This window comes from Muntiacus reevesi, chromosome 7 (assembly GCF_963930625.1).
Source record: "Muntiacus reevesi chromosome 7, mMunRee1.1, whole genome shotgun sequence".
NCBI classification, from domain to species: Eukaryota; Metazoa; Chordata; class Mammalia; order Artiodactyla; family Cervidae; genus Muntiacus; species Muntiacus reevesi.
The window spans coordinates 76,342,942-76,367,265 of record NC_089255.1 but is presented as its reverse complement, the minus strand read 5'-3'; the positions used below and the strand labels follow the sequence as shown (position 1 = coordinate 76,367,265).

Here is a 24,324-nt window from a genome sequence, read left to right as displayed (position 1 = left end):
TTCTTTTAATGGGCCACACAGGCACTCTTGGGCCACATCCCAAGTGAAAAAGAAAAGGGAATCCACACCGCAGGTCTCTATTACTCATGAGTTTAGTAATTTTATTATCCATACCTTCTGCATCCTCCACTCTTGTTAACCCTTCCAGCCAGGACTTGTCTGCCTACTCACTGCTCCACTTAGTGGTCTGGAAGAGAAAACTAGGCAATGAAACCCGATCTCCTTACCAGACTCTCCTGGTTCTGACCCCTCCCTACTTCCCCAACTTCCAACTGCATTTCCCACGCATTCGCCTCTCTGACCTATTGATTCCACCAATAGCCAATCCTGTTTCAGCCTCGGGGGCTTTGTCTTTTCTGGTCCTCCTTCCTGGCAAATTCCTCCTCCAGAGTTCCCAGAGACTAGTCTGGCTCCATATCCTTGCAGCTCTGGTATATTTTCTTTGAGACTTTCCTGACTCCCCAAGCCACCCCTGCAGGTCATAAAACTGCAACAGCACTCTCTGGAATTATTTCTATATTGTTTCTCAATAGGAAGGAAGCTGCTTGAAGCCAGGGACCTTGTCGATCCTGTTCACCTCTGTACCTTCAGCACTTAAAATGGCCTGGCACCGAAATGAATGAATGAATGAATGGTATGAACGAATACCTGTTGACTGCCTCCTGGGGGGCATACTCTAGCTTGTAAATAAACATCAGTTTGTCGAGTGGAAAGCACGTTAACAGCGGTTTTCATCTGTCCGCTCAGGCACTGGCACCCCCTACGAATCTCGGTGGTATATACACTTTCAATCCCGGCCGCGCAAGGCGTGAAAAGACAACCCCATCCGCGCCGAACTGCGGCTGCGCGCCGCCAGAGGAGGGGCGTGGCCAACTCCGCGGTGGGGAAGTGAGTCCAGAACCAGCGAGAGGACGCTGGAGGGCGCGCTAGAGCGGCGCGGCATGGCTGGGCCTGGGGCCGGCGAACCGGCCATGGAGGACGAGCGGAGCTTCTCAGATATCTGCGGCGGCCGTCTGGCCTTGCACCGCCGATACTACTCCCCTTCGTGCCTAGAGTTCTGCCTCAGCTGCCCTCGGATCTCGTTGCGCTCGCTCACCGCTGTCACCTGCACCGTGTGGCTGGCGGCCTACGGACTCTTCACCCTCTGTGAGGTAAGGCCGGCCTCGGAGGCGGGGGCTCGGGTTTGGAAGGATCTTTGGGGTCTTAGGCTCGAGCCCAGAGCTCTCGCCGGACCCTCCTGCAGGCGTGCGGCCTGGAGGGCAGAAACTCGCAGGTTCAGGGGACGCCATTCCGCTGCTGGACAGCTCTCTTCTTCCCTAACGTTGAGTGAACTTTGCGCTCTTGTACTTTATCCCTGCTCCGGGGTCGCTGCTCTCTGCCCTGTGGTTCCACTCAGCATACATCTCGTCCTTGCTCGACAGCCTAAAACGTTAACTTCCGTGTGCTCTGTGTAGTGCAGGCTCACGGTAGTTCATTTCCAAGAGTTAAGAGAACCAGGTGGATGGATCGTCCTCACCCATCACTTCCACTCGTCACAGCAATCACTGCTGACAATACCTTTTACAGCCTTCGAGAAACTGTCTTTGCCTCCACAGTTCTCACACGCAGGTTAAGAATCTCTCTTTTTCAGGGCAGTCTAACCTCCCCCACCCCACAATCACTACCCCACTTCCAAGTATTTTCTAAAGCACTGTGAGATTTCACAGATGGGTGGTTTCTGTGCTTAATTTCCAGATTCATTCCCACCAGTGTTTTCTCAGGTTCCGTTTTCACACCTCTAAAATGGAATTGATACCTGCTATGCCAGCGTCATAGCATTGTGAGGTTCGTATGTAGCAGCATTGTGACAACTCTCAAATAAAAGGACTCATCCTAATTGCCGTTTTCATTTTTAACTTACTCTCATATGTAGTGCCCTGAGTGGCATTTCTTATTCCAGGAGTGATCTGACCAGAGCCAAGTACCGCAAGGCTATTTATTTCTGTACTTTGGGTATTGTTTTCAATACTGCATCTATTAGTTTTTCTTAAAAAAAGACGTGTTTTTTTTTTTTTAATTTTGGATGTGGCAGGTAGTTGGAGCTGCCTGCTTATTGTGATTGCTCCATGGCCTGTAGGATCCTAGTTCACTCATCAGGGATCCAGCCCCCATCCACTGCACTGCAAGCTGGATTCTTAACCACTGGACCACCAGGGAAGTCCCCCATTAGCTTTTTGAAAAAGCCACCGGAGCATATTTCAGAGCATGGTAATTTAGTATAGATATACGCAAAATTAAGACCCTAATTTCTATCAGTTGTATCTAAAAGTTCATAAGTCAGTTGAACTGGTTGAAATGCCAGGACAGTTCTTCCTCCTGCCCCCTAAAAATTTTAATATATAATACAGTTGAATTTCAGTACTAGCCTGAGTTCTGTCCACATAGTCATGTGAGGAGGAGGGAACAGATATTTATTAAATGCCCACTGAGTGCCAGTTGCTTTACTGAATGCCTCATTTCGGCCTTAGAAGAAAACCGAGACTCAGAAAGAGTAGTAACTTATCTGAAGTGATAAAACTAGTAAATGGCTTACGGGGGCTTCAAACCCAAGGTTGTCCGATGACTTGCTTAGCAGAATTTTTAAATAGGAGGTTTGTTTTACACCAGCTCCCTTTTGTACTTATCTCTCTCATCCTGGTATATCCTACTTACACTCATCAATGTTCAGGGCTAAGCTGAAGCTGAAACTCCAATACTTTGGCCACCTGATGCGAAGAGCTGACTCATTTGAAAAGACCCTGATGCTGGGAAAGATTGAGGGCAGGAGGAGAAGGGGACGACAGGATGAGATGGGTGGGTGGCATCACCGACTCAATGGACATGGGTTTGGGTGAACTCCGGGAGTTGGTGATGGACAGGGGGGCCTAGCGTGCTGCGGTTCATGGGGTCGCAGAGTCGGACACGACTGAGAGACTGAACTGAAAGTAACCTTATCTTCCTTTAAACTCCATTGCAGGACTTCTTAAGAGCTCTGTGTACCAGAATTTCTATTTTTTCTCCTACTCAAAACTATTAATCAGAGTAATGAATCTCAGCTAAGATAAGAAGAAATCTGTTGGAGGAATTCATTAAGACATGTGGCTTTACTTCAATCCAAACCAATATTGAATTTTTAGAACTTCAGAAAGAAAAATTAAGTATAAAAAATGCAGGGGTGATAAAGTTTTGGGCAGTGATTATAGGAAAGCTGATATGGGTCAGACCCCCCTACGTAAGCAAATGAACTTACCTACAAAATAGACTCACAGACTTAGAAAACAAACTTACGGTTACCATAGGGGAAAGAAGGGGGGAGGAATAAATTGGAAGTTTGGGATTGATATATACACACTACTATATTTAAAATAGGTAACTAACAAGGACCTACTGTGTACCACAGGGAACTCTACTTAATATTTTGTAATAACCTCAATAGGAAAAGAATTTCAAAATGTGAAGATATATGAATATGTATAAATGAATCACTCTGCTGTATACCTGAAACTGACACATTATAAATCAACTATACTCCAAAATAAAATAAAAAATTTAAAAATAATATTAAAATCCCCTAAGTATATACTGTTCTTCATTCCTTCTTTCCTCCCAGTTTTTGAATTCACAGTTCTATTAAAATTCTAGGTTTTTACCTTACTTATTCCAACCTAGAATGTTCTTCCCCTGTCCTTTTCTCAGCTAAGTATATCTGTCAATAATCACCACCTCCTCAGCACCAGTTAAATCCTGCTTCCTTAGAAGTCTTCATAGGATATTCCTGTGTGCTTTAATTAAACTCTCTCTTGCTTTTTCTCTTTCTCTGTTAATCCTGTTTTAGTCACTTCTATATTATAGTATTCTCCAAAAATATTTTATATATTTTAATCTTGCCTCTAATAAGTCTGTAAGGGCCAGAACTAAAGTTTATCTCTCTCCATTCTTCCATAATGCTTATTCAGTTCACACTATATACAAGACACTGTACTAGGTACTAGACATTTAATTAACTCAATGTAGGTATTTCTGGGCCCATCAAAGTCCCAGCACATAGATTTCTCCATCCTCCATTTGTTAACTAACAAATAATTATCTAGCGCAGAGGTCAGCAAACTTTTTCTTGAAAAGGTCAAATAGTAAATATTTTAGGCTTTGCAGGTCTCTGTCTCATATTCTTCTGTTTCATTTTCTTTATCAACCCTTCAAAAAATCTAAAAAAAAAAAACCACAAAAACAGTCTTAGCTTAATGTGGACCAGACAAGAGCAGATCACAGGTCCAAATAGTTTCTAGACTTCTTATCTAACTCTTAACTATGTGTTATGTAGAAAGAAGTACCAGAGCTGGTCAGTAGTTTAAGTAATAAAAACAGATTTCATTCAGAAACTATTGCAATGGGAGAAGAGAGACCTCAGTATTGAAGGTTGGGTTCAATTCTGAATACAGCAGGGACCAGTAGAAATTTATAGCCAAAGAGCAGGGTCAGTGGTCAGTGGATGCAAAATTACTAAAAGGAAACATGAGTAAATGGGGGATTCTGGCTAAATTGATTCGATAGGATTCTTGCTGAAGGCAGGCCAGGGTGACTCAGATAAACAAGGTGAGCATCTTTTCTAAACTCACTTAGCAAGAGTCTTGCTACAACTTGGCCAACAAGGCCTGCATTGTTCAACAAGAGTCTGACAAGAGTTAGGTCAAAGAGGGTATCTTTTCAGTAACAAAGATTAGTAAAACACCTCCTGCCCTCAAGGAATGACAGCCATAAATTAGTGAATCTCTTGTGAGTCTAAGTCACCAATGATTTTTTTCCCTGTGCCTGCCCTCTAAATAGCTTTTTGGGGAAAAAAAAAAAAAAGGAAAACAAACATACTTCAATAGAAAAACACACTTCAACTTCAGAAATATTAAAAGGTTGTAAATGTGTCTTAGAATCAAAGAAATAATACCATTTTGGGGGCCCTTAACAACAGTTCTTAGTCATTTCAGCTAGTCAGTCAGCCTTAACACATCAGTCAGTCATAACCCAAAGCAACCAATAGGGCCCTGAACAGTAAGATCTTTATTATTTAACAAAACCAGAGGGCATGAGAAGCTCTAGAGGGCATAAGAAGCTCAGTTGATTTAGTTTTTTTTTTTTAATCTTGCCAATCTTCTAGCCTTTACCTGTCCTCAACATAGCTTTCCACACAGCAGAGGCCATGTAATTCTGGGCATCAAAACTTCAGGATGAAGGGGCCTTCTCTTCCTTGGATCTCTTTTTTGAGATGGACTTAGTTTTCTAGAAAGCCCTCCAGCAGACTTCCCTTTATATATCATTGGCAAGAGTTGTGTCATTGGTCCATTTCTGAACCAGTTGTTGGCGGGATTATTAGGAAGCATGAGTGGCTGTTGAGTATTATCTGCTGCACCGTGCTAAGCATTTTATTACTGTTCAGTCTGAGATTTTGCTACATATTTTACTGATGAAAGGTGGGGAGAAAAAATCTGAGTCCTTAAGTTGCAATTTTGGAAGAAAAATCTCGGAAAGTAGTGTGATGGATGTCCTGCTGAGGGAGGGTCTCCTCCCCAGACCTGTCCATTTGTTGTCTGGATGTGTTTTATCCTGTGCTTCCCTAGCACTGCAGAGCCCAAATAAAAGTAGCTTCCTCTTCCTTCACGCACGTTCTTCCTATTCATTCACCTCACAGGAAAACAAAGGTTTTTTTCCACATTGTCTGGAGTTGACTTATTAACCAGCAGAGAAACACTTGTTAACCTTACCGCCTGTGTCTGGCTTTCTCTTCAGAACAGCATGATCCTCTCTGCTGCCATCTTCATCACTCTCTTAGGCCTGCTTGGTTACCTCCATTTTGTAAAGATTGATCATGAGACTCTGTTAATCATTGATTCCCTGGGCATCCAGATGACCTCATCCTATGCCTCAGGCAAAGAAAGCACCACCTTCATTGAGATGGGCAAGGTGAAAGATGTCATCATTAATGAGGCTATTTACATGGTAAGTATTTAAAGTGGTAAATGTTACAGGCCTCCCTAGAGGAGGCAGCCCATGGGGTGTGTCTGGATCTAAACTGAGTCTTAATACCTAAAGTCAATGATGTCACAGAATTAAACTTGAGGGCTCCGTGTACTAGTACTTAGAGTGTTTTCTCTTTGGCTGGCATGTCTTTAAACCATAAAAGTAAACTTGTATTGAAAACAAAACCCTTTATTCTTAAAGAGATGCAGTAGGTTTTCATGGGTAGGGAGTTAGCATTTCAACTTTATTGTCTAGCCCAGCTTCAGAATCATCTCTGGTTGTTGTTTTGTCTTTTTTCCTCTAAAGAATGAGAATATACCTCTCTCTCAGTTCAGAGGCTATCAAGTGTTATTTCATTTATGAAAAGTTTTGAGAAAGAAAACTGAGTTTCACCTAGATCTCTCCTATTTGGTTTATTTTTCTTACAGCAGAGGGTGATTTACTACCTCTGCATTTTATTGAAGGATCCAGTGGAACCACACGGGATATCCCAAGTAGTACCCCTCTTCCAGGTGAGCACAGAAGACTTTTCTTAAGTTTTTTCTCCAGTCCTTTACCTTACTCCTTCTCTAAGCAGATCCACTGCTTCTTAGGTTCAGTAGGAATGTAATCTTCTGTTGTCAAGAATATTTGAGGATTCCTGAGGGCTATTTTTACTAAGAATTAGATGTTATTTCAGAAATTCCTTTCTGAGGCAGATAAAACTTTCAGAAATATTAGGAACCTATACAAATTTTAGAGATAATAACACATGTATAGCAGCTTCTGCATATATATCATCATTCACCTGCTTCGACCCTGTCAGTCTGCCAGTATGTGATTTTTGTTGTTGTTTAGTCACTAAGTCATGTCCAACTCTTTGAGACTCCACAGACTGTAGCCCTTTAGGCTCCTCTGTCCATGGGATTACCCAGGCAAAGATACTGGAGTGGGTTGCCTAGTTCCTTCTCCAGGGGATCTTCCCGACCCAGGGATGGAGCCTGGGTCTTCTGCACTGGCAGGATTCTTTACCACTGAGTGACCAGGGAAGCCCAATATATGATTTTACACAGATGCTACTGATCTATACAGCCTGCTGTACACTGTTGTGGTGTCTTGCTTGTTTTCTTCAGTTGACTCTTTTTTACATCTTCTTTTTTTAATTGAAGGATAATTGTTTTACAGTGTTGTCTTGGTTTCTGCCATACAACAATGCGAATCAGCCATAATTGGATTTTTAATATACATTTTTTCATGTATCTACAAAAGCCATTATACTTATTATTTTAAATAATTATATCATCATGTCAAATATCAGTTTATTTAGCCACATCACTTGCTAGCTTTTAAAACCACATCCAGATTATTTTTTCTTTTGCTCTTAGAAAAAACATACAGACCTAATTACGATAAACTATTTTATAGGTATATAAAGTTATGTATGCAGTTAATTCTGCCTCACTGCCTTTTTCACAAAGGATTTAAGGCAGCTAAGCCAAAATTCTTTTGCGTTATATTTCAAAATTTTATTAAAGCTTATGAATACTTTCATAGATTTTAATATAATATTGTGTGAGATTTGACTCTAGAGATTAGACAACTTTACTACACTTTTGGGAATTTGTGCTTGTTTTTATGTAGTCTTGTCTAACAGTAGTTTTAGCTATTTTTTAGTTTAGTATATAGTTAAAGGAATTTAGAGTTACTAAATTTGTATCTCTTTCAATAACAGACTTTTATTATTTCCTTGTAAGTATTACCTATCAGTATTTTCTCTTGTTTTAAGCTATCCATCTCCTCTATTAGTCAAGCAGATACTACATATTGATTATGCATTGTAACAATTTATTTTAGGTAGCCAACTTTTATTAAATATGCTTTCCACATACATTTTTCTCATTCTGTGGCTTTTGATTGTGTTCATTATACACAATAATTTGAAATATTTACATATTAAAGTGCCCTTCTTGTCTCTGAGAGCTGCTGCACAGCTTGTGACACTTCCCAAGGGTCTGTCCTTGTTACTCCCCTTTCTTGCTCTTAGGCGGAGGTCATGAAATTTAGACAGATTAAACACTGTCTTTTGAGCTCCTGCTTCCTACAGCTCACAGGCTGGGCTGTGGGCCTGGTTAGGGATCACTCTCAGCAAAGTCCTGTGAGGCCTGAACTTCTGCCTCTCTGAGCCCACACCTGTGCCGTTTAGACCCCCCCCGGGTTGTGGGTGAGAGATCAGGGTTGCACATGGACGCAACACCACTAATCAGTCTCTTAACGTTCATCTTGACTCTGCATTTTCTCCCCCCTTTGGAATTCAGAGTGCCAAGCCCCGGCTGGACTGCTTGATTGAAGTGTACAGAAGCTGCCAGGAGATCCTGGCACACCAGAAAGCCACATCAACAAACCCATGAGTCCCAGCATGCAGAAAGCCAGTGTTGTCTTCAAAAGGAGATGACTCCTAAGCCACAGTGGCTGGCTTATTTTCTGTATTTTAAACCTTCAACTGGACACAGTCTGAGAAACCAGTATGGATGTGGTGGATCTCAGAGCCATAGAACAGGTGACTGGAAACATAACTTATTGTGTGATATTGAGCAAAGTATTAATGTATATTTTAGTGTTCCTCTTGTAAGGTTTTATTTATTTTACCAATTGAGGGGAGACCTTGAAACTCTATGTTAGGAGTAATGTTGACTAAACGCACTTTGTGAGCACACTCAGGCTTACTTTTTGTTGGAATTTATAGAAAATGGGAAACTGACATCAGCTCTTTTGATAAAGATAATTTTTCCAACTGTGCAGTATCCCTGTATAAAAGTTAAGAAAGAAAAAAAGCAAGCACTTCAGGACTGGTTACTTGGAAGCAATACCCTACAAAAGACTAGTCTCTGTCCACCTAGCTCCTGTGTTCTGTACAGGGTTACTTTATGATGATTCTCTTAATAAACAGAACTTCTTCCGAAACATACACCACTGCTTGGTTCAGACAGCTGCTTTTTATTGACAAACATGATCGTGGCATTTCAGTCAAGGGTGTCAAGCACATTAATACTCTTGTTACTCAGCATTGTCTATGGCTCCAAAAACTTCTTTTGCCAAGAGGGATGAAACAAAAAGCCAGACAGAAATTTGACTTTGGTTCCCAGACATGTTGAAGAAGGATAAACATACATACTATAGAAGCCTTTGTTTATAAGGCAGTTTCTTTTGTATAAAATCAACAAACTAGGGAGGATTCCTGAAGGGCAGGGAAGAAGACAGGGCAGTGGAAACAGCTTGACCCTGTAAACTCACTCTGAACACAGCTCCATTCCTGCCTGCTTTTTCTTTGGGATTTTTTTTTTAACTCCCTGACATCAGCTCTTTTGATAAAAGATAATTTTTCCAACTGTGGAACATTCCTTTATAAAAGTTAAGAAAGAAAAAAGCAATCCCTTCAGGGACTGGTTAGTAGGAAGCAATGTCCTACAAAAGACTAGTCTCTGTCCACCTAGCTCCTGTGTTCTGTGCAGAGTAGTTCTGTACAGGGTCCTGTAGATGATAATATCCTTATTTGCCTTAGAGATACTCAAGATATTACAAAACCAGAGCCGTAACTTCTGCCTTTTACACCAGCCCTGGAAGGGTCATCAGGAGCCTGTGGGACATGTGACATGTGACTTGTTCGAGGTAGAAATGTCTCAGCTAAATCCGAAATCCTGGGGGAAAGGGAGAAACCAAAATGGGAGGCAGCTATAAAATTGCCAGCCTGGCAAAGTCCAGTTCATTTAAAAGAGGCAGACACGCTGATGCGCTGCCTTTTTCATCATGCTCCTCAGTGTAAAGCGTGAGAGAGGGGAAGCGTACAGCAGCTGAGGTGTTCAGATAAACGAGTTCCAGCCTTGCAGTTTTAGCAGTGTGCCCCCACGACACACTTTGTTGGGGTTAAAGGCTTGGTTCGTGGATGCTATTGCTAAACCATATAGTTTGTTCAGCACTTTATTGAAAAATGATAAGGCTGTCTTAGAGCTGTGAAATAAAACTCAGTGTCTCCAGTGTTGGAAAGAGTATAAATGAACTCTTTCGTCTTTTTTTTTTCCTGTCAGGGGAGGGCGGAGACAAGATCATCTCTGCGCTCAACAGCAGGTCTCACTTGGGGGGGTTGGGGAGATACTGGTATCATCGGGAAGGCAAAAGGTGAAAGAAACTTTGAATTTCTTTCACCAGATGCTCTCAGGCATCAGATAACACATGTGTGTGCTCTGCCCTCAAACTAATTCCCAGTGCAAGTTCACCAGAAGTCTTAAGCAAATCCAGGCTCACAAGCCTGGAGGGGGGAATCTTCTGTTTCTGAGTCATTTTTGGTGGCCTCACAGAGTAGCGAAGAGCAGGATGCATTTGCTCGGTCTTTCAGTGAGTAGGGGAATAAGTGATGCCCACCTTCTAGAGTAGTAAGCACAGCCTTCACTGAGCCCTGTCCAGTCGTTAAAATGAGACAGGGAGAGGTCAGGGTGGACCCATCCCTGCCCTTGCTTGTACTCAGTTGGGCTGACGGTCCAGTGTGAGAACAGCTTCACTCTCGGGGTAAAGCACCTTGTCCTGCAGGGACGGGCCGCTGCCCTGGAAGGGCGCCATGGATGCCTTGTGTGTAGCAGGGCAAGGGGAAAGGTGGGTCGACGCCTTTGTCTCCAGCCCCACCAACACCTCTCCCATGTGGGAAAGGAAGTCTAGCCTGAGTGAGTTCCAGGCTTTTGCTGAAGTTCAAGTGAATTGGAAATTCTAGTCCTCTCCCGTTCAGGGATGTCAGAAAAACTTCAAGTATTAATCCCTGCGTGAGGACCATAGACAATATAAAAAACACTAGTCTCCCCGAGGACAGCAGTGCCAGGAAAACTGACGTACAGCACCGATGCCCTCAGTAGTCAGGGACAGCGGGCCAACCCTGTGTCTGGAACCCAACAGCGTCCACAGCTCAGTATTTTTGTGGGGGGAAAAGTGGTTTTTATACTGGGTCTGGATTTCTAAAGTTTGGCCCTGGAACATGATAAGGCACCTGGAGAGTAAAGGCTTCATGGACACCGAAGTACACATTTCACAGAACAACCCGGGCGGGTTGCAGGGGGCTGTCAGAGCCATCACAGTAGTATCACACCCGAGGATGCATATCTCTCATCCCGGAGGCACCAGGTGGTGGTGGGGAAAAGGACAGGAGAAATATTCACAGCAACGCTGGCCCCTTGGCAGCACAGGGAACAGAAGCAAAGAACTGTCATCCATGCAGTTCCCATGGCTGGCAGGCAGCAGTGGGGGTGGTAGGTGGGTTCACAGTTGTGGAGCAGTGGTTCATGTAGCTGGCCAAGATGAAGGTCATCTCTGCAATCTAAGGAGACAACAGAAAAATGAAGGAATGGAACTAGCTTTGGCTTGAATCCTGGCTCGCTCTCTCACTAGCTGTTGCACTGGGTACATAAGCTTCTTGGGCTTCAGTTTGTCTCTTAAATACCCACCCAGGGTGGAAATGTCCAAGGCGGGGGATCATTACTGGTGAGGGTCAGACAACCAGTGAAATGGGCGTCTGGAGTCCACAGTACCTCCTGAAAACAGGAGGACCAACGTTCTGCTCTGGTTGTCTCCAAGCTGGGGCAGGCGGCGTCCCTGGAGGAAGGGACCTGCGTGTCCTCTCCTTCGGCAAGGGCAGTATTAAAGGAGGAAGTTTGTCAAACTCCAGCTTTAGGATTAAAACAACAGGGTTTCCAGCTGCTCAGAAGGGAACCACGAACTATAAATCAGAACTTCGGTTTCAGAGTCTCTGGAATTGTTATTTTTGCCAGTCAACATTTCCTGTACTGAGTAGGAACAAAGCCCTTAAAGTGAAACAGGTCTTTGGGCCTTCTTCAAAACCCCAGGGAAGAGGGGGCCCGTGCTGACTGGCCCACTTGTGACCAGTGCTGGGACAGCAGAACCCAAGGCAAAGTGGGAGCGCCTGGAGGAGGAAGCTGCCCTGGGCCTGGGCCTGCTGCAAGGACAAGCAGCGAGAGGCTCCCCAGCTCAAACTGCCCGGTGTGGTGGCTGACAGAACGGAAGGAGCGTGAGGAGTGCCCCCACCAGCCCCTCTACCTACCAGCCCAGCATCCTCAGGAGAACTGATGAGAGACAAGGCCAGATGTTTTTGTTTGGGGCGGGGCCCTTCTGGAGTATTATCACAACCTCAGTTTCCTTTCTATGCTCCAAGCCCACCTCATCATACCCGATCAGAGTCAAATTTTCTAGCAGCTTTCAGGCCCACCTTGGGAGCAGCCATCCGGAAGATCAACTTCTCAACGTGGCCTTTCCCAGAGCTCTGGTCCGGAAGGGATCTGATCACAAGCATGAAGTCATCTCGGCAGCCACCGAAGGTCGTCACCCAGGAGTAGGGATACGTGACGTGCACTTGCTGTCAGAAGCGATCCAGTTAGTTCCTGGGCAGCCTTCCCCCTGCCTCCTGAGCTGGGAGTCTCATCAGACCAGCAAAGAGAAGTCTGACGTGGCCACACTTTGGAGAGCTCCATTCAAATGTCTACAGCTGTGTCTAGACTAGAGGACAGCAGTGCTTGGGGGGGGGGGGGGGGGGCGGGGGCGGGAGGAGTGGGGGCAGAGCAACCACGGTCACTCAGCTCAGGACTCTGAGTGCAGACAGGAGGAGCCAGGGAGCCAGCCCTCACCCTCTCATACCATAGTGTTGTGGTCCAAGATGCTGACTCCATCCTCATTCACAGCAATCCACACCAGAGCTCTCTCCTTGGAAGACAGCTGTGCAGGCTGGGGAACAGGAAAATCCCATCAGACCGAGTCACAGGTAGGATTCTGAACCACTAGAGCTTTCTGAGGTAGAAGGCACATCCAGGGATCTCCTAGGCAGTGACTTCTAACTTTTTTCTCCTTTTGGAAAACACAGAAGATGGTATTTGTGCAGCATGCTGGATAAACAGACTGCTCATGGTGGGAGGCGTCTGGCTTGAAGCTCTGGCCACTTACGAACTAGGCTGAGTGGGGAAGGGTATCACTTTCTTGCAGTACCCACAGCCCACCCTGCTGTGGTACAGAGCAAGGCACACTCTGTCCCTGCTGCCGAGGCCAGCCCTGGCTGTTCCGTCACAGGCATGGAGAAGAGGCTGTCTTCTCCTGGCTCTCAGAAACTGAAAGCATTCCACCCAGTTTTTCCCAGCACCAGTGCATCCTGCTTCAACCAGTTTTCTAGGGACTATTTTTTAAAAAGTCAGGAAAACAGTAATGCAACCTTAAAGGCTTTAGGCCCTACGAGGGAGAAAAGTGACTATTTGGTGGACAAGTTCTAGAATGACTAATTTTCCCTGCCAGGGTTGCATGAGGACAATCTAGATTTTCTATCTCTTCTACCCAGAAGTCTGGGGGTAGAGATGGACATGTCTCTTTCATCAGGAGCTTTCCCCAACCTTCCAGGCCAAGAGGGTCCCCATGTTATATGCCTTTATAACACCCCTGTACTTTTCCTTCATGGCACTGTGATAACTTGTAAAAAAATTATATATGTATTTAGAGAGAGAATTATTATTTGATTAATGTGGACCTCCCCTACTAGATAGAAAGCTCCATGAAGGCAAGGACTGTGTCAGATTTGCTTATGTCTTGTAACCGCAAACAACCAGCACAATGCCTGAGACATAACAGGAGCTCAGCAGTTCTTCGTTGAATGAATGAGTGACTGTCTATTGTCTGATCTGTGTCCTCAGTGAACAGGACCACAATCCACCATCGAGGACAGGACACTCTGTGTGGTTATGTACAAAGTTCACACATACCAGATACCCAGTGAAGAAAAGTTCCAACTGAAATTACTGTTGGCCACCTGGCCTTCATGCAGGAGAAATGAACTGTTGCCTGAGTAGTCACATCCCCTGGGGCCACTCCAGGTCAGTGGAGATGTGTTTGTTTAGGTTATTATACTAATCTGTCCTTTCAAACTTCTTTTCACATGAAAGCACTCTTGAGACGGACGTCCACATCAAGTCTGAACCCTGCTGAGAATTAGTTGACCCTATCTTTTTTTTTTTTTTCTCCAGGGGTAAGATTGGGAAAGAAGTCAATAAAGGAAAGTTGAGGGTCACCCAGAAATAATCCTGGTCCAAAAGCAGTAAGTCACAATTGCTCTGGACCAGGGAAAGCTTGCAGCAGGCAAGAAATGGGTGGAGAGATTGCGACCCCTAGTGGTTGCTAGTGTGCAGGCAGGCGCTACGGACTGAACTGGCTCAAACCTGATGGAATCCGCGAGGAACTTAGGGGAGTTTCTGATGGGATGATAGGCTTCCAGATGGGATGGTACCCACTCCTCCCACTGGAAACGCTCACACTTACCTCAGCAGCAAAGAGCTTAGCACCAAAGAGGGGCCATTTCCGGGCCACTGCCAGGTAGATGCGGATGCACTCAGGAGAGGAGCAGCCGTGCAGGGCCGCCCACTTCGTGGTCAGCTGGTCTGCCAGGAGCCTGGTTTGGATGGATGAAGAGACAGAGCGCCATGTTTCTGTCGCAGCTCTGAGGTCTCCCCAGCTCTGCAGCCCTCCCCACAGTGACTCTCTGCAAGACCCTGCAGCCTACCTCAGCTGTTCAGCGGGAGCCCCATGTCTATAGCGCCTTGGGTAGAACCTGTCCAGGACCTGCTGGAGGTGATGCTGAGCCTTGGCAGAGAGTGTACCCCCAGGTCCCGGCAGGATGGTCCTCTCCAAGTCTCCGTACTCTACCTGCAGTAGAAGCACGCGGAGGGCCAAGTCAGGAAATTGGATGTGCATAGGGTATGGGTGCGGGCCTGCTGAGAGGTACAATAAACCATCATTTCATTCCCGGGGAAAAAAACATTTCTTGTGAACAGACCCTTTATCTCAAGTTTTACAGACACCAGAGAAAAAAATCTTAGGGTCCAAGAATATTAAAGATTGTCAAGTTCAACTTTCATTTTGCAGCTGAAGTTATGTGCCTTATCCAAAGACACAGCTAATCAGTGGCAGACAACACTACAGAAATTCTGGCTTCTAATCCCAAACTATGGGATACAGGGCTGAATATGTTACAGATCCTACAGTATAGCAGTGTTCCAAATGTGGCCATGGGAGTCAGATGCTTGACTCAAATCCCAGTTCTGCCATTTACCAGCTTTGAAACCACAATCAAGTTAAACTCTGTTCAGTTTACTCTCCTACAAAGTAAGAATGAGAACTAAATAGGGTAATGCATATAAAACACTCAGCACAGGGCCCTCTCTAGCATATTCAGTACATATTTATTAAAGATCTACTATTATTATATCTCCTTCTTCTCCAGCATATAAATCCAGGCTCTTTCTTAGGGGAACCATGAAGACATCCCAGATGCCTTTGGCAAGACAGCCTCCTAAAGCTAACAGGGAGAAGAGTCAAAGCCAGAATGCACGTTCCTTTTCCCAGTTCTCACTGCAGTGTTTGACAGCTGGTAAGTACACATTTTACAACATACATTATCTAAGAATCATAGTACAACACTGTAAGGGTTTTTGCTTTCAAAATGCAAAAGAGAACTAAAGTATAGATAAGAAAAGTAAGTTGGACAAGATCTCACAGCAGTTAGGTGACTGGACTCAAACCTAGGCCCCTGGGTTCCGGCTCTCAGTATGTGTCTGCAGGGAGACGCTCTACTAGGTAAGGAGTCAGCAAGGCCACCCTCTCTGGCAGCTCAGAACCTGCAGAATCCTCTGTGTCCTCCCATGCGATGCATTCCACCTGCGAGTTCAAGATGGTCCCCTGACCCTCCTGATTCCTGGACAGAACCTTACCTGAGCCATCAGGGCTGCCATCTCCAGAGCCAGCTCCTTGTTGACAGGAAACCTCCCTGCCACTATCTCTCTGTTAGCTTGGGAGGCGAGCAGCAGACGCTCTCGCTCTGTCTCCCCTTTGACTTGACTCCGAAAATACAGCCTACAGAAGAGAGAAAGAGAAGCCAGGAATCAACTGGAATCCTGAATGGATGAAGCTGTCTCTGCATCTGTTTCTCTTGATTTCCAAAGAAAAAAACTACTCTTCTTATACCATTTGTGAGTCTGTTTTCCACTGCCTCCAGAAAATTTAACCAAGCATGACACAGAGAAAATACAGGGCCACCAGATCTCACAGCAACAGTGGCATGTGGTTAAGTCTGAATTCACCTTTAGACTTACTGGATTAGGTGAGGGGAAGCTGGTACCTGGTGCATGCACGCTAAGTTGCTTCAGTCATGCCCAACTCTTTGCAACCCTATAGACTGTAGCCTGCCAGGCTCCTCTGTCCATGGGGTTCTTCAAGCAAGAATACTGGATTGGGTTGCCTTGCCCTCCTCCAGGGGGTCTTCCCAACCCAGGGACTGAACCCATGGTGCCTTGCATTGGCAGGCAGGTTCTTTACCATAGCGCCACCTGGGAAGCTCCTTTTTCATAGTTTATTAGGGAACTGGATAAATTAAGATGCCAAGAGACTAATGGAAATTATTTGCCTAGAGACATATCTGAAATGAAATTTTCTTATTCAAAGTGATAGGGCTCAAAGTCAGGATGGCTCCTGTATTTCCTGGAATTGGTATAGGAGCAATTTATTCTTTAGCCTTGAATATCTAGTGCTCAAAATCTTCCTGTCTTAATGTAGCACATGTAGCCACCTGAGGAAGCTGGCTGGGGTTCAGGGGTGTATGTGTGTGTGTGTTTGCATGCATGTGTGAGTGTGCAGATACAGTACAGGGACCGAGAGCCTGAGCTGTCCAGGGTCTCACAGAGACCAGCAGGGCCAGCATGGGCCCCAGCTCATGACCAATAAATAGGCAGTGTTATATCTGTGGGCCTGTCAGTGAAGGACAGGCCTCCAGTGAAAAGGTGAAGAGCTGCACCCCAGCAGCAGCCCTCTTGCTCGGTCCCGCCTTGGGCAGCCCTCAGGACCTGTTCTTGTACATCAGCTTCACAACACGTGTGCCACCCTCAGACTTTCCGGTATGCAGCTCCTTCAGGGCTTGTTCCCACTTGGAGATGGCATCACAGATCTGCAAGATGCAAAAGAGCAGAGTCAGAAAAGCCCCCGATGAGGGAAGAAGGTCCAGTCATGCCTGGACCCAGGCAGAGCAGAATGGTCATTCTCCATCCAAAGGCTGACCTGAGGGGGCTTCATGCTCCCGGGACCCAGGGTGCCAGCGACTTCCTTACAAACAGAGGCGGAGCTCCGAGAGTGGTGTGGGCAGCAAACCCCGGAACCCTGCCCCCCACTGCCTTAACATCTGAGATGGCCTCCCAAGGCTGGGCAGGCCCCAGTCAAAAACCATGGCCCCTTATTACCAGCTCCCCTTTCCTTCCACCAGCCACCATTCTCCTCCTCAACAAGTATTACCAGAGGCCTACTGTGTAACAAAGCCTTACAGATGCCAGGCATTTACAAAGAAGGTACATGGCATGGTTTTTCCAGGCAATGGTAAAAGACTATAGAAGCCTTTGTCCTGTCACCATAAAGAAAGCAGGCACTGAAGCCAAACCCTCATCCTTAGCAACTGCTCCAGCACATTCCCACAAACAGCCAGCATGCCCTGCAGTTCTAATCCCAGACCCTAATGCAACGCAGGGCTCGAATCCCACTCAAAAGTCCATACAGAAGTACTATAAGGATCTCCCTCTTTATGATGGAACTTGTAAGCACAGTAGGGGCCTTGGCAGTTGAGGTAAGAGCAAGTGGCCAGTGTGCAACACAACATCCGCTGGGTCCAGCATACAGTTGCCTGTCTACGCGTTTGTGTGTGTGTAAAACTGGCAGGGGGCTCTGCCCAGGTGGGGCTGATGCTGACAACCACCTCCCTGTCCTGCCAACACTGAGCTGAGAGGCAGCTTTTCCCCCGGGAGCTGAAGAGTCTCTCTCTCTCTCTCTCTCTCTCTCTCTCTCTCTCTCTCTCTCTCTCAAGGGAGGGCGGGATGTGGAGATCTCTCCAGAGACAAGGGCAGAGACCATTCTGCCTGTATGGGCTCATTTTTGGATGGCACAGAAATGCTGGCCTGGGGGAACACCTCAGGCTAGTCTCCAACAGGCTGGGAACACAAAATCCCGATGGCCGAGGTGGTGCAGGAGGGACTCAGTTGGCTTGAGGGTGGGGGTAATCACCTTGACGCTCCCCTGCAGGCAGTGTTCCAGGTCCCTGCCAGCAGGGTCGTCCGTGAAGAGGGCAAAGCCGGAATGGGAGGCCTTCCTCATGCCTGTCTCCTGGTTTAGCCGCTGGAGGAACTCGTCCACAGTGGAGGAGCCATCAAAACCCACCACCTGCCAGGAGAGGGGCCAGTGGAAGGGTCAGGGCCCAGGAGGTGGAGAGGCGTGACTGAAAGAAGCAAGTGAAGTGAAAGTCGCTCAGTCGTGTCCGACTCTTTGTGGCCCCATGGACTGTAGCCCACCAGGCTCCTCTGTTCATGGAATTCTCCAGGCAAGAATGCTGGAGTGGGTTGCCATTTCCTTCTCCAGGAGATCTTTCCAACCCAGGAATCAAACTTAAGTCTCCTACACTGCAGGCAGACTCTTTACCGGCTGAGCCACCAGGGCAGTCTGAAAGGGCGATCGCAAAGGCCAAAGGGAGCTGGTTTCCATGTGGAGTGGTGAGTGCTTAAGGGAGGAGCCTGCCCACAGCGAACTGCAGTTCCACATGCTATACTCTACTCTCTTGGGGGGCCCTTTCCCTGGCCACCCTTTCGGTCAGTGTCTCAGCGTCCCTGTTCGTGCAGTGGGTTCAAAAGATCCATCTCCCAGGCCCGGAAGAGTGAAACACCTCTGCGATTCAAGCTCCTTCCTCCCTCCACACTGGTACAAATGGCCCTGCTCGCCCTCTAAACCCCAGGCCTGTCCTTCGGCTGGTCTGCCTGTTAAGACCTGCTGGGCCTACAGAGGCTCAGCACCCTCTGGCCCAAAGGGGTTCTCCTCTGGGTCGGTGACATGAGAAGACTCAGCTCAGGGAGCGCGGCAGCCTGGTCACCTGGTAGGTCCCGTTGGCGAAGTGCACGGGGATGCTGAAGGGCAGGGAGTGGTGGAAGGGGTTCCGCAGCAGGATGGACACCACCTCCATGCGCGACGGCCTGGCCTCCCGCTCCCCGGTCTGCAGCGTCCGCTCCACCGCCCGCTGGCAGTACGTGGCGTACTGGCCAGTTTCATTTCTAAAAAGACAGGTGAAGGGAAAAAGGAACACTGGGAAATCCACTCACCCCTGGCTCCCTACCGACACATAACCTGTAGGACTGAACCCGCAGCTGGGAGGCTGTGATAGCAGCCCCGAAGACTGGTCTGGGGTGTTAATTTCTCTTTTGGGATCTATTTGCTGCAGGCTGTTGGCACGGCTATTTTCTGCAGAAGCAGAAACAAACATGGCAACAGAGAATGAAAATATGGGGATGATGTGGGGGCATTGTAGCTTCACATGAGAGCCCCTACAGAATACCCATGCCTACGTGGACTGGCATGTAGAGGAGCCCAGCATGCCTGGATCGCCATGTGCCCATCGGTGTGCATGCTGACGGGCAAAGTCTCCATGGCCACCACACAAATCCCAGGGAGCAGGGGCGATCTGATCCATCCCAGTCTCCCTCAGCGTCCCTCTCGATCACGCCAGAGGGGTGCTATCTCACCTGGGATCCGCATGGCGCTGGAGCTGCTGCTTGACGTACCAGAGGAAGTGATGCTGAGGCAGGAAGAGGGGGGCGCACAGAGCCAGGAGCTGCCAGCACTTGGGGGGAAGGAAGTGCGGGGTGAGTGCTGGGTCTGTGCGCCACCACCCTCACGGTCCTGAGCTGCAGAGCTGTCAGCAGCCCTCCAAACCACAGCCCCCAACCTCCTGTGGGCACCAGGAGGGCCAGTTTGGCCAGGCTCCATCCAGAACCGCAGTCACGCAATCTGTGTGCGGACATCCAGGAGGGGCACGGAGAAGACAGCGGGACAGTTTTGTTCCCCAAGGCCGCCTGTTGGCCGCCAGGCTCGGAGGATATGTGCCCCGTCACCTCTTTCCACCTCTCCCACCTCCTGGGCAGCCCTGGCCTGCGGCTGTTCTGCCCCAGGGACGCCCACCTGCATGAGGGAGGACTTCTGTGGTGGGCGGCAGCTGGCCTGCTTCACGAGCTGGCAGTAGATCTCGCTCTGTAGCTCGGGGTGAGTCAGGCAGACCTGCAGCGCCGTCTGCGCCAGGGACACGTGGTAGTCCACCGAGGCGGCTTCCACGGGCACGTTGATGAAGAGCTGGCAGGACTGCAGGGAGATGACAGTGGGCTTGGGCGGTTCCTTGACGACTGTCCCCTGTGGCTGGGACAGATTGGGCTGTCCCCCTAACCCCCTCAGAGCTCAAGGGAGGCCCCAGTTCACTGCAGACAGTGCTTTCTCGGAGCGAGCAGCATTACTGCTTGAGAATATCTATGCTTACTGAGATGACTAGTTTGGGAGAGGATCTTTCCTTCTTTAAATATTCCCGTTACAAGTCATATTTATTATTTTTTTTAAATAGAAGATTCAGAGGGGAACAAAGAACATCCTAAAATAGGCCAGAACCTCTCAGGTCCAGAAACAATAGAAACCTGCCCCTTCCCGCTGTGCACTCCAGGAGGGCAGCTCTTCATTTCAAGGGCCCGGGGTGACGTCCCAGAGCTTCCAGTATCTTCCCCATAAAGGACACGGTGGGAACCCTGAGGGACTGTCTCCCATCCCCTTCAGATCCCTCCGTAAGCCACTCCCTAAACTGCCAGGGTCTTCATCACCACGGTGGGCAGAACTGCTCTGGACAGAGCCAAGATGCAGGGCAAGGGTGCCAACCCTCAGACTGTGGGCCTGGGCTCGGCTCCCACTCTACCTTGAAGAGCTTGACAGCCTCCGTCTGCAGGGCCTCGGACGGCAGGGTGGTGAGGGAGGTGTACAGCCCGTCTGCGGTGTAGCACAGCATGGGGTGCCTCCAGAGCGGGGAGTCTGCCCGGGGCACAGCGCCGGAAAGCAGGGGCTGTCAGCACTGCGGAGGGAACAGGGAACGCGCCCCCCTACCCCCGCTCTCATCTGCAGGGAAGACAGGGCTTTCAGCCTGGATACACGGGTTGTGCTGCCTTTACACCCACAGAGCATGGGCTGGGCAGGTGTGCACTGCATTTATTCAGCACACTCAGAAGCACAGCTTACAGGAAGGTGGCTACTGCTTTGCTCATGGGGCTACAGTAGGAGCGAGTGTGCAAGGCATGGGCATCTGAATGTAGGTGTGTGTGTGTGTGTGCACGCGTGCAGGGGAGGCCCCCTCCTTGGAGTGTCAGGTCTGGATAGAGGAATGCGTGTCAGCCTGGAACGAACAAGCCTTGGAGCAGCAGTGAAGCGGGGTGTGTGCTGAGAGCCCTTGGGTCCTTAGGGTCCTGAGAATCAGCAGCAAAATACAGACTTCTAAACGCGCCAGGCTCAGGTCAGCCTGATCCTAACTTCATTTATTAACCACCTCTAACTACAGATTAACCAGCCACCTTCTTTCCTCAACCCTCTGTCCGGCCAGCAAAGTTGCAGGGAACCAAGTAAAACATTGACCAAGTGTCTGCTCCCCAGACAACTCCCCCAGATACTGAGTGGTCTCCCCAGTATTCTCTCCAGAAATAAGGCCCTGGAGCATGGGACACGAATGCCCTTCTGTGGCTCAGGTGGTTTCCCAACAGCTTCAGGGTACGGTTGTGCTTTCTTGGGGTTCCCAACCACCAATTACTCAGCCACTGCCCTCCAGCCCAGCAGTGACGGCCACCCTTGGCTTACCTGGGTCTCCCTCACCATCCATCAGCTTTCCAATGAGCTGCTCATAGGCAGTGCCCACCTGGGCACTGCTGCCACCCGCAGCCACCGTGAGGTGGTAAAGCCACGTATCCTGGAAGAGGATGGAAAGCCAGCTGATGGGGCTGGGCTGGGACAGAATGGAGGCAGGACCTCCAAGGGAGCCTCCCTGAAGGGGCCAAGTCCAGGGTGATGCTCAGCCTGCTTGGCTGGCACAAGCTGAGGCCATCGGTCTCTAACAGGAAAGACTTGGGATCGAATGAATATGAACCTAAGTTCCTAAGCTTGTGGTCCCCTCCATTTCATCGCCCGAGTGAATAAATGTTGGTCGCTGGGAATGAACCCAGTACAAGGAATATTCCCAACCAGGAAATACGAGTTGCCAACATGTCTAGGAGGAAAATAAATTTGAATCTTGGGACTCTCAGGGAAGACGGAAGGAAGATGAGGATCAAAGGGTTGAGCTTTGCCATGGAGCCCCAGTCCCCTCCCTCACCTTTTCATGCTTGGTACCAATGAGGAGGTAGGTGGGACTGTGCTCCGGGGGGTGGATCACCAGGGTGTAGTGGGAGGACAGCAACCGCCGGGTTCCTCCAGCCTCATAGTCCTCGTCTGAGTCACAGGATCGATCCACTTCCTCTATGTGCGCGTCCCGCACAGGCAGGCGGCCCAGGGGTCGCTGCAGACAGGAGCCGCGCATGAATGGGAGGGCCGGCAGGGACGGAGGAGTCTTCTCCCTCTGAACCGCAGGGCTTATAGGGCTGGGGATCAAGGAGGTAGATGGACAACAGGATGGGGAAGGGGAGACAGGCCTGGAGGAGCACAGAGACACCACACAAAAACAACCTGTGGGCCTTGCACACAGGTCACACACTCAAGAAAGGGATCCAGTCACTAGCTTCTTACTGGTTATAGGGTTTGGGGTGGGGCCTTCCATCAGGACACAGAGCCACAGGAACATGGATTGGGGGAAGCTATTGGGAGGCGAGGAAGTACCTTGTCTTCATGGCTTCGATAGTAGTAGAAGGTTCTCCCAACAAGAGCACACCAGACCAGCTTGGAGTGGCCGTGCTTGACCTGCAGGTCAGAAGGGAACCAGCATTATCAGAATCAGATGACCCTAGAAGCAAATCTGGGATTGGCAAAGAGAAGCCACAAGGAGATAGATCTCAAAACCCCTGGTTCAACTCAGACCCTTAGGTCAATTCCAGGTCAAACTCAGATGCCATCCAGATTCTCGACTAATGGAACCAGCCCTTTCACAGCAAGAGTCCATGGCCACGACACTCCCATTCATCCTCATATGAACTGCCATTAAAAGGCTGACCTGGCCAACCAGATATCCTGTCCCAGGATTATGACCATAAGAAGAACTTGCTAGTCAGCAAGGGCTAGAGTTGGGGGGGCAGCCCCACCGTGGGCCAAAACCCCTGGGCAAATATAATCTTGAAGTGTAAAAACACTGCACCTGGGCAGAGGAGAGGGCCGTGAGCACAGACTGACCAGGAAGGCAGAGGGAGAGCCCCCAGCACAGGGCTTCTCACACATCACTCCTGACTGCATCCTGGCCTAGTTACTGCACTTCCCTGTTAACGTCCCCTTCCTTGGGGTCAACAAGTGCTTCTCAGCTCCCTGCAACCAGAAAGGCCCTAATTAAACTGTCTTTAGGGATTTCCCTGGTGGCCCAGTGGTTAAGACTCTGCACTTCGGCTGCAGAGGGCCCTGGGGTCGATCCCTGGTCAGGGAACCAGGATCTCCCATGCCAAGTGGCACGGCTCAAAAACAAACAAACAAAAAATGTCTTAAGGGCAGCCTGAGATACTATGAGTCTTTGGCCACACCTGCCTCACTGAGGTCACAGCTTCCCTCTGTTCATACTGAGCTGTGGTGGGTACAAGGCATGGGTGGGGGAAACTTCGAATGATCTCAAACTGGGTCCAAGACATTCCTTTCCCTCCTCTGTCTTGAGAACAGCTGTTGTTCTAACAACCTTGATCCCTATTTTTCCAGAGTCATTCACCATCACCTTATGTGGCTCAGACCACAGGTAACCAGTGTGAGGAACCTTCTGCAGAAAGCTGTGTCAGGAGGGGACCCACCACCTCCGGGACTCACTCCCGGCTCCCCTGACTCTCAGGAGGCCCACATGCCTCCCCCATCCGCCCATCCATACCTTGGTCAGCCAGCCCTTCACGGTGGGCTTGGAACCCCCCTGAGGCGGGGCTGGAGGCCCAATGGCCTGGACCTTCAGCAGGCTCTGCAGGACACGGATCCACTCCTCCAGCAGGCTGGGCGAGTCAGCCGTCAGGTAGTAGGTTTTCTTCTCAGAGATGAGCTGGGGCGTGAGGGGGTGGGGAGAGGAGGATGGAATAACAGGGGCCCGGCTATGAGGTGGTACAGAACTCTGGCCCACCAGGCCTTCCTTCTTCTCCTCGTTTCCTCCATCTCTCTCCTACCTTCACTCCATCTCACATCCTGCCTCCTCTTCCTTCCTTGAACTCACAAATGAGGATCGATGCAAATGTCAATGTAATGTCTTTCATA

General features: G+C 48.5%; 2 protein-coding genes across 4 annotated transcripts in view; one reads left to right on the top strand and one right to left on the bottom strand.

The window, feature by feature from the left end:
• The first annotated feature begins 905 nt into the window (after positions 1-905).
• On the top strand, positions 906-8,971 carry PIGH (phosphatidylinositol glycan anchor biosynthesis class H). 2 transcript variants are annotated; one of them, XM_065941325.1, is made up of 4 exons: positions 906-1,151; positions 5,797-6,006; positions 6,459-6,539; positions 8,322-8,971. In XM_065941325.1, exons 1-4 carry the CDS (start codon positions 942-944, stop codon positions 8,412-8,414), a joined length of 594 nt encoding a protein of 197 aa, XP_065797397.1. In that variant the 5' UTR covers positions 906-941; the 3' UTR covers positions 8,415-8,971. The 2 variants fall into 2 exon arrangements, with proteins under 2 accessions (XP_065797397.1, XP_065797396.1); XM_065941324.1 differs by having other exon boundaries at positions 6,456-6,539.
• A 26-nt stretch (positions 8,972-8,997) lies between these two features.
• Positions 8,998-24,324, bottom strand: part of PLEKHH1 (pleckstrin homology, MyTH4 and FERM domain containing H1) — a 56,016-nt gene continuing 40,689 nt past the window's right edge. For both annotated transcript variants that reach the window (XM_065941323.1, XM_065941322.1), the window contains exons 14-29: positions 23,954-24,115; positions 22,777-22,857; positions 22,277-22,459; positions 21,766-21,874; positions 20,840-20,952; positions 20,068-20,244; positions 19,632-19,729; positions 18,986-19,163; positions 18,130-18,285; positions 16,929-17,029; positions 15,801-15,942; positions 14,594-14,736; positions 14,353-14,482; positions 12,694-12,780; positions 12,269-12,415; positions 8,998-11,362 (exon numbers count right to left, since the gene is read on the bottom strand). In XM_065941323.1, the coding sequence (XP_065797395.1) occupies positions 11,252-11,362; positions 12,269-12,415; positions 12,694-12,780; positions 14,353-14,482; positions 14,594-14,736; positions 15,801-15,942; positions 16,929-17,029; positions 18,130-18,285; positions 18,986-19,163; positions 19,632-19,729; positions 20,068-20,244; positions 20,840-20,952; positions 21,766-21,874; positions 22,277-22,459; positions 22,777-22,857; positions 23,954-24,115 (2,118 nt within the window). In that variant the 3' untranslated portion in view covers positions 8,998-11,251. The remainder of the gene's footprint in view (positions 11,363-12,268; positions 12,416-12,693; positions 12,781-14,352; positions 14,483-14,593; positions 14,737-15,800; positions 15,943-16,928; positions 17,030-18,129; positions 18,286-18,985; positions 19,164-19,631; positions 19,730-20,067; positions 20,245-20,839; positions 20,953-21,765; positions 21,875-22,276; positions 22,460-22,776; positions 22,858-23,953; positions 24,116-24,324) is intronic.